Below are 9,443 nucleotides of genomic sequence, written 5' to 3'. Positions count from 1 at the left end.
CTCGGTGAGGCAGGGACAGACAGACGGTGCACTCACATTCCCAACAAAATGGCCCCTTGCCCTGCCAAACAAAAAAATATATAGCTTATCCTAGCCAGTTTGGCTCAGTGGATACAACATCTGCTCTTGGACTGAAGGGTCGTGGGTTCAGTTCCCGTTCAAGGGCACGTACCTCAGTTGCAGGCTGGATCCCGCCCCAAGGTGCATGCCAGAGGGAACCGATAGATGTGTCTCTCACATGGATGTTTCCCTCTCTGTCTCTCCCTCTCCTTCTCTAAAAAATCAATGGGAAAATGTCCCAGGTTGAGGATTAACAAATACAGATATTTCCCCCGTTTTGACAGTGCTGATAAGAGAAATGCAGAGGGAGGGTAGGGAAGGGTGGGGGTAAAGGGGGAGATCAACCAAAGGACTTGTGTGCAGGCATATGAGCCTAACCGGCGGTTAAGGACAACAGAGGGGTGGGGGCATGTGTGGGGAGGGGGGTGGGATGGGAATGGGGGGACGAGGACAAATATGTGATACCTTAATCAATAAAGAAATTAAAAAAAAAAACCTAAAAAAAAAAGAGAAATGCAGAATTGCTGCCTTTGGGGTCTTTTCATCCAGAAGGCAAAAAGACTTGTGTTTGGTGGGAGAGTTCCCTATGAGAAAGCTATGTTCCTTTTGCTGTGCTGCTATGAGAAACCTGAAATTAAGGCAATCTTAGAACCCTGGGCAGCAAAAGCTGATAAAGGATAGATAACGGGATGGCAGGGCCTGGCTTAGCAGCCTTTGTAGGGAGATAGGATAAAGCCTAACTTACAGCTTGTGGCTCTTCTGAGCCTTCCAACAGACATTTCACAGGAATGCATTAGGATCCACCTGCTTTCGTGTCACAGGATGAGGCTGAGTAGTGAATTACTCACTTGAGGGACAAGGGTCACAACAGCTTCTCAGTGGCTGAGCTGTGACCATAACCCAAATCTGCCACCCTGGGCAGGGCCTTCACCCTATGGATAGAAAGCTCAGGGCCTCATTAATAGCACGCATTAAGAGACGGAGGTGAACTGTCACCAGCTTTAATAGACTCGGGGGGTGTCTGAGGGCCCCAGCTGCTGTAGTCCAAAGTGGCCAGTTCTCTGGGACGAGTCCTGCCTCTCCCTTCAAAGGCACCAGCGGGCCTAGAAGGACTATACAGTGGCTTTATGATTGTACAACTCATTAGCAGAGATCCACTTCAGGAAGCCCGGACAAGGCCAACAGATTGCTACTGGCCAGCCGGAAAGATGTGGGCCCCTCCCCCAGCCTGAGGCAACCGGAGCCAATTGACTTTTTAATTGAACTCAGGGATGCTTAATCTTGGGGGTGGGGGTGGCAAAGACCACTTTCAAGAATACATAAAAGTTATAGACAACCTTGTCCCACCTCAAAAATGCATATATGCCCCAACTTTTGCATACGATTTCCGGGAGTGCACAGGTTTAAAAGGGCAGGTAAGGTCTCTTCATTAGTGCTTTCACTCGCCACTGTCTGTCCAGTAAAGAGAAAGCCCAGCAAGGCTGCTTCACAGGCTCCCCCTCCCTCTCCTGACGGCCTCTGTTTAGCCAGACTCGAGGGCCTGCGTTTGCAGCGTGGACAGCCCCCTCCTCACGCCTGGCGGACAGTGCAGCCTTCCCTTTATTTCTTCCCATTGGATCGGATGGTCATGTCTTCCAGGAGCCTCCCAGCCTTCCGGGGAACAGGCACATCCAGCGCCCCTCCAGGACCTCAAAGGCACCCACACTCTTCCACGATCATGTCTTTATGATGGTCTAGAAGGACTCTGCCATTGTCCACATACAGCATGCTCAATGGCCTGGTCTTCACTGGGGCACAGCAGGTGGAAGGGACGCGGTGGGGCTGGTACCGTTTCAGCAGACTCTGGAAGGGAGGAGAGGGGTCAATTCGACACTCAGGTCAGAATAGGTCATTTCTGGGTAAAGTGTGAAAAAGATACCGAGAGTCTAGATCAGTGACTGGGTGCAAAAATAGAAGAAAATTGTTTTCATAAAGGAATCAGCATGCCAATACCTCATCGACTCTAACTTCTAAAATCACTTCTGCTTTTTTTTTAAAGCATCTTTTAAAGAGAAGATTCCAAAAGCTGTATCTGGGTAGAACAGTAGCCAACTTATATGTTCTCCTATTATTATAGTCTAGAGTGAATACCAGTTTATAAAATATTCCAAGAAACTCCTGGTTTAGTTCCAAAAATATGAGGCAGAAGAGAGTCATGTGGAAATTCTTGTGGGATTTGCTGTGTTGCCCAGAGAAGGGCAAACACAGTCAAAGGGAGAAAAGGTAACAACCCCCTGGCATTCTGGAACTGGGCCCTGTCCCTGTGGTCCAGCAACATCTTCTCAGGTCAGAGTTGGCAGCTGGGACTACCTGGGTCTCTATGGTTCCCTCTGGTCTTGCTGCAGGTGGGAGAGGCTCGTGAGGGCCTCTGCCAGGGATAGGTCCTCTGGGGCTGGCCCCCACCAGTGCCTCCCTTGCATGAGCTCAGCTCACATGCTCCCCAGAGCCTCTGAACCCTGCCTGAGGGTTGGCATGGAGGATGCACTCTAGGGCAGTGGTTGCCAACCGGTGGTCTGCGGACCACTGGTGGGTGGTCCGTGAGGTCCGAAAGGTTGGCGACCGCTGCCCTAGGGCAAGAGATTCTCAGGCTAGGCTTCTTGGAGTAAATAGAAACACACTACGATCTTTGAGAGCAGGGCAGGGCTACCTAAATGTCAGGGTCATTATATTAGCCTCTGTTCTTTTTTTAAAATCCTCACCTGATTTATAGAGAGAGGTGAAGTGGCCCTGACGGAGGATAGAACCCGAAACCTGGGTATGTGCCTTGACCGGAATTGAACCCACAACCTTTTGGTGTATGGGACCACGTTCCAACCCAGCCAAGAATAGCCTCTGTTCTTAGTCTCTCCATCTCATTCTCCTGCCACTCCTCTCCCTCCACCACCTTCTAGAACTTGGGCTGATTAATGACACTGGTGGTAGGTAGCCTATGGCCTTATCTAACTTCTGCAAAATGGGTACCCAATTCCTATTTTAGGCAGAAAACTACAGTGGCTGGGATATTATTATCTCAACCATGGCCCCATAAATGTGGCCCCCATTTCATCAGTGAATCACAGACTTCTAGTAATGATAACACAACATCAAACATGCCTATTATCTGTCAACTACTATACATGCAGTATACATATCATCTCATTTAACTATAACACCCCTATAAAATATTCCCATTTTACAGGTGGGAAAACTGAGACTCAGAGAGAGGAAGCAACTTGATCAATATTACACAGCTAATAAGTAGGAATCAAACCCAAGCTTCTCTATCCCCAAACCCCAGATTCTGAACTTCCTTTCCTAGAATGTCAAGGTTGGGGAGGAGTTGAAACCCTCTAGTGTGTACCCTCCACCCCTAATTTTATGAAAGACCAGGGAAAAGTCCTAGGAAAGCAATGTGTACAAGGCTACGCAAGGGGGCACGACTCCATCCACGTAGGCTTTCTGAGGATGTTGAGGTTGATCCTCTCCATATCCTTAGGACCTGGCACACGGTAGGTGCTTGAATAACTGTGCAGGGATGAATGAACACAGCCATTTAATAGCAGCATTGGAGCCTTGTACCCCGGATCTGGCAGCACAGCCACTTCCCCACAGACCGCCTGCCCTCCTCCCCCCATGCCCTGGCATCACACCTGGATGTATGCGTGGTTGGTGGGATGGAACTCCTCCCCGACAGGGTTGGGACACTCGCCCTCACAGCGATAGGCATTGTACTGCTTGGGGTAGATGATCCAGGCGCCCCATCCAATCAGGTTGAAGTCCACCTGGAACTTGACCTTCCGACACAACTGGCTTCTGTCCGGCAAGTGATGTCTCGGGTGCCTCCTGCCCCTTTCCTGGAAGAGCTGTCCCTCCTGGGCCCGCCAGGAGCTCTCCGCCTCCCACAGCAAGGTGGAGCCACCCAGCCTCCTCTGCTCGGGAGGGAGGTTGGAGTAGAGCAGGAGGAGCACATTGGCGGCGGCCGGCGTGGGAGGCCGCGGCCGGCATTCTCCGGCCAAACTGGACTTCTGCTCCCCCAGCTTCCCAGGGTGCTCCAGCCACGTGGAGAGTGGCCCGGTCACCTCCAGGACCATGCTGCCAGAGGAAAAGGTAACCTGGGACAGAGAAACGGTAAACAGTTCCATCCGGAGACGTTCTGGGCAGCCGGCGGGGTCCCGATCTGCCTCCAGCTTCGGCTGGTGGAAAATCTCGATGGAGAGTGGGACGCCGGGGGCAAGGTCCACTGGGCTGGCCAGCTGCAGCCGGAGCTCAGCCCACTCCAGGTCCTCCTTTTGGCTCAGGAAGGAGAAGTCAAAAGCAAAGGTCCAGTTCTGCCCATCCACCTCCACATCTGAGCGGGGAAAACAGGAAGGAGGTGGCGTAAGTGGGGGCCTCCGCAGTCTCCGTCAGCGTAACAGCCGTAGCTCCCGTCTAAGCTCTCACCTCATGCGAATCACTTCTCTCAATCCTCACCTTGACCCCGTGCGATGGGCATGTTATTGAACCCATTTTAGAGACGAGGAAAACTGAGACTCAGAGAAGTTACATTATCTGCCCAAGGTGTCATTCTAGGAAAGTGGCAGACCCAAGAATAAACCTGGGTTTGCCTAACTGAAAAGCCCCAACTCCAAGTCACTACTCTGCCACTCCCCCTCAAGACACTCCAAAGCCAGAGAACAAATGGTAAAAATTGGGTGAGTCAGTTTCCACTCGCCTCTACACACACACACACACACACACACACACACACAACCTAAGGCTGAGCTTTAGATCTAAACCCTGAGCTTTCTGACCTAAACCCTGGGCTTCCAACTCACCCAGTGACCCTGGAGCAAGTCACTCCCCAGGCCCCGTTTTCTCGCTGGAAAGGGCGGCCTGTCGCCCAGGCACCACGAGGTTGGTGTGCATACCATGGAAAGGCTCGGAGCTCTCAGGGAGGCACAGGCAGCAGAAACCAAAGACTGGCTGCCCTCTTCCTGGCCAGTTCCTCAAGATGGAGGCAGAAACTTCGGGAAGTTTTGGCAACCTTACAAATAGGCTTCTCAAGGCATTCTAAGCTTGACTTTGCGCTGACCTTGCACTTTCCACCCAGCGGTTTCACCTCTCTACCTGCAGGGGGCACTCACTCTCTCCTGCCCCCCTCAAACCGCCCCCTCCTGTTCACCCACAGGCCCAGGGCAGGCACGGCCAGCACACGCAGCCCTATCCCACCCACCCACGACAACTAAGCCCAAAGCGGATGAAAAGGAACGGAAGCACATTCCATTTATTTTAGTCCTGAACTAATTTGGTCTGATGTCTCGGAATGGCAATGGGTTTATAAATTTTCAGGTCCCAAAAAGTGACCTTTAACTTCTTCCAGCCCAGTTTCTTCTTTGCAATAGGAATGCCTTACCCACCTCTGCATTATCAGACCCAGGAAAATTAAGACATTTGAGGGTTTATTGCTAAATAAAAATCAAGGGTTATTCATTACAAGTAAAAACCCTTTTGTGCATAGATCCGGGAGGTAGTGATGATCCGATTGAGGTCCTTCTGGGCAGACCACATAACAGTTTATTTATTTATTAATTAATTTATTAATATATTTTTATTGATTTCAGAGAGGAAGAGAGAGGGAGAGAGAGCTAGAAACATCAATGATGAGAGAGAATCATTGATCGGCTGCCTCCTGCACGCCCCCAACTGGGGATCGGCCCGAAACCCAGGCATGTGCCCTTGACCAGAACTGAACCAGTGACCCTTTAGTCCACAGGCCGATACTCTATCCACTGAGCCAAACCAGCTAGGGCAACAGTTTATTTATTTTATTGTCTCACAGAGTAGGCTGGGTCAGACAGTGAGTGAATTTCTCTGGGAAATCCAGCAGGCATTAGAAGGGACAATTCCATGGCTCACCCTCAGGCAGCTTCTCCCAGACCACCCCTAGTGGCTCCGTTTCACTTTATTCCCACTTCCCTCCTCATTAGCACCCGCAGGGGGCAATAACCGGCCCTTGACTAGCAACTCTCCTCAGAGGTGTGGGGAGGAGGCTGACAGTACCCGCTGCCCATTGGAGCACCGCCTGGCCACCTGGGGACGAGGTGGGGCATGTAGCAACTCCAGGCCACAAGCACCAGGAGTTAACTATTATCTCAAGTATCTACAAATGGCCTTTACGGGAAGGCTTTCTACCTCGGAGGTTAAGAGCAGGGGCCCAGATTTCTCCAGTGATGGTTCAAATCCTGCCATTTGCTATTTAACATTGGGAAGGTTACTATTTGAGGCCTTCTCTGGGCCTCAGTTTCCCCTCTTTGTAAAAGGGAAGTGGTGACAGTACCCACCGGGATGTTGTGATTACTGAGTTAATGTCAAGTCTTTATCTGGCACAGCCACCCAAGTGCAATATAGACAGACACTGGCTGTCATCCACCGCCTTTGCCCAGGTCCACAGTTAAAATGAAGGTAGAGAGGGACCTGGACCGGGAACGAAGTCGTCTGTCACCGGGAGGGGCGGTGTGTACGGAGGGAGGGCAGGAAATGACTCCTTCCCGCAGGAGGAGCCTGAGACTCCACAACCCCACCGCCAGCCAAGGGCTCCCTGGGACACAGCGCTGGAAGGTTCCCTTAGGTCTGGCTCTGGTTCATCTTAGAATAGGGGTGTCTACTCTTTTGGGGGTCGTGGATGCCTGATGAAAGCTAAGAATGCGCCCTGGCCGGTTTGGCTCCGTGGATAGAGTGCGGCCTGTGCACTGAAGGGTTTGATGGAGGTCAAGGGCATGTACCTCGGTTGCAGGCTCAATCCCCGGCCCTGGGTGGGGCGCACGTGCAGGTAACCAATCGATGTGTCTCTCTCACATTGATGTTCCACTCTCTCTAAAAACCAGGAGGAAAATATCCTGGGGTGACAATTAACAATAAACAAACAAACAAAATGTAAAGAAAAAAGTTAAGAATGCTTTTCTCAGAAAAAAAAACAAAACTATATCTCCCACTTATGTAATAAATGCAATTTGGGCTGCCCTCATGCCAAGTGTTTTATAAACACTGTCTCCTTTAAATCAGTGACACACAGATGCAAAGCCTATTTGGTAAGACTCCCACGGACACCCACGTCAGCCATCCTGGTGCAGCTAACAAATAAACCCAGGAAAGAAAAGGGCGGGTTTCGGACAATCCCTTCTCCTCAGTCTCCCTCCAGACAGGCAGTTCACACAGCTTTTAAAAATGAAGCGATTCACAACAATGGGGATGCACTTAATGCCACTGTACACTTAAAAGCGGGTAAACTGGTCCATTTTTGTTATGTATATTTTACCATACACACACAAATGAGGCGGAAAGAAAGCCAGCTCCCTGCTTTACAAAAGAGGAAACTGGGGAAATCAACTCAGGTGCCAGGGACACATTGGGAATCGGGAGGCGGGGTTTGAGGGGCAAAAGCTCAGTTCTCCAGACCCCCAGACGAACAAACGCCCAAACTTCGGGAAAAGGGGACCTGGAAAAGTGCAACCCGCCCCACCCCCAAACCCCGCAGTGTCCTGGGGAGGAGCCGAGCACTCGGTAACTTTCAAATTGTCCTGCTCCCCGGGTGTCCCTAGTCTGGCTGGTCCCCAGATGACCCTTCCGGAGAGGGTCACCAGCTGTCTGACCCGAGACGGGGCAGGCCAGGGGCCGCAAGGGGCCAGCGGGTGGCCCGTCAGATCAGATTGTCGGATGTGGATTTCGCGGCGGCCCCGGGAGGGCCGTCTAGCCCCGGCCGGCGGCGGGAGGGCCGGCGGCGGGAGGCGCGGGGCGGCGAGAGTCCCCGCACACTCCAGGCGCCAGGATGTGGATTGCGCGGGGTGAGGGGACCCCGCGGGAAGGGCTCCCTCTGCTCCACACCCACCTGCTCCTCCGCCCCCCGCCGCGCCCAGTCCCAGTCCACGCTGAACGGTCCAGGAGGGAGAAACTCCCAGGCCCCCATGGCCAGTCACCGACGCCCCCCTCCCCCTCTCCCTCTCCCCTCCAAATCTACGCTCTGAACCCGAGTTACGCGGGATACGGACACCTCCCCAGCCTGGCCTGGAGTACCCAAACGTGCCTCGCTTCTCGACTTGGGGTGTCCCATCTCTAACCCCAGACCTCTGGGTCCTAATGCCGGAGGCTACGTGTTTGAGACCCGTTTGGAAGCCTGCCCCCGTCCCGAGACTCTCAGCGCCGGACCGGTCCCTATTCAGCCTCGCTCTCGAAAAGAAAAAAAGTTCGACGAGACAACACAATTGCAGCAAAACTAAGGACCATTTATTGCTATTCCTGGTTTTGTGCTAAGCGGTGTCCGCGTGCTTTGTCGTCCAGCCCTCACCACTCACTTGTCGGGGAAACACTCCATTCCTCGGCGACAGGTGCGCCAACCGGGGCGCCAGAGGTGATGTTTAAACCCTTTGCACTCGCTTGCTTTTTTCTCGATTCCTTTATTCTAATGCTAACCGTGTCGAGTCACACTCGACATCCGAGTGCAAAAGGGATTAACACCACAGATGCGAAGTGGCGCAAGCAGGCTCCCCCTGACGGTGCCCCGCTGGACCCACATAAACCAAGACCCGGGACCCAGAGGTCTCTGTGGGGGACCCACCCCGAGCGCCACCCGCCAACCCTGCGCCCCAGCCAGTGCAGACGTCGAGACACCCCCAGGCCCAGACCCACGACTCGGGGACGTCCCCAACCGCGGCGTCCTCGGCTCGCGGCCGCAGCCCCACCCCAATCTCCTCCCCGGATGGGGGGCAGCCTACCTTGCGCCTGCAGACTGCGGATGATGTCCGCCTGGGGCGGGTCGCGGTACAGGCTCAGCATATACGCCAGAGGGGACGGCGACGAGGGCTGCCCCCGCGTGTGGAGGGGCACCGAGGCTACCGAGGCGGCGCCGGCCAGGAGCAGGGCCCTCCAGACGTGCAGGAGGACGAAGGGGAGCCGGTGGGCGTGCATGGTGGGCTGGCCGGGCCGGGAAGCGGAGCCTGGCCCTTATATCCTGGGTCTTCCTAGCCGCCCAGCCCCGCCCTACCCTCCCTGGGGGAAGCTTTAAGATCTTTTTTTTTTTTTTTTTTTTTTTTTTTTTTTTACAGAGAGGAAGGGAGAGGGATAGAGAGCTAGAAACATCGATGAGAGAGAATCATCGATCATCGACCAGCTGCCTCCTGCACACCCCCTACCAGGGATGTGCCCGCAGCCAATGTACATGCCCTTGACCGGAATCGAACCTGGGACCTTTCAGTCCGCAGACCGACGCTCTATCCATTGAGCCAAACCGGTTTCGGAAGCTTTAAGATCTTATACACGCCCCCCACACACACCCTGGGGGGTGTCCCCCAGAGAGAGCCCCTACTCGGGAGGGCGGGGCCTGAGCCTGGTAG

At 53.4% G+C, this 9,443-nt stretch overlaps 1 protein-coding gene across 1 annotated transcript; it reads right to left on the bottom strand.

Moving 5' to 3' along the window:
• Nucleotides 1-1,749: 1,749 nt before the first annotated feature.
• NODAL (nodal growth differentiation factor) lies at nucleotides 1,750-9,018 on the bottom strand. The gene is made up of 3 exons (XM_008145421.2): nucleotides 8,826-9,018; nucleotides 3,729-4,426; nucleotides 1,750-1,902 (listed from the first exon to the last, which is right to left on the bottom strand). Exons 1-3 carry the CDS (start codon nucleotides 9,016-9,018, stop codon nucleotides 1,750-1,752), a joined length of 1,044 nt encoding a protein of 347 aa, XP_008143643.2.
• Between the last annotated feature and the right edge of the window lie 425 nt (nucleotides 9,019-9,443).

The sequence above is a fragment of the Eptesicus fuscus genome, chromosome 17 (genome assembly GCF_027574615.1).
Source record: "Eptesicus fuscus isolate TK198812 chromosome 17, DD_ASM_mEF_20220401, whole genome shotgun sequence".
NCBI lineage: Eukaryota > Metazoa > Chordata > Mammalia > Chiroptera > Vespertilionidae > Eptesicus > Eptesicus fuscus.
This window is presented reverse-complemented; position numbering and strand designations above follow the sequence as displayed.

Excerpts from the sequence above, each read along its gene's own strand:
- NODAL (XM_008145421.2), bottom strand. The coding sequence starts at position 9,018 with ATGCACGCCCACCGGCTCCCCTTCGTCCTCCTGCACGTCTGGAGGGCC. Across the intron at positions 4,427-8,825 it reads CCGCAGTCTGCAGGCGCAAG|ATGTGGAGGTGGATGGGCAG; the intron begins GTAGGCTGCCCC and ends TTCCCCGCTCAG. Across the intron at positions 1,903-3,728 it reads CCAACCACGCATACATCCAG|AGTCTGCTGAAACGGTACCA; the intron begins GTGTGATGCCAG and ends CCTCCCTTCCAG.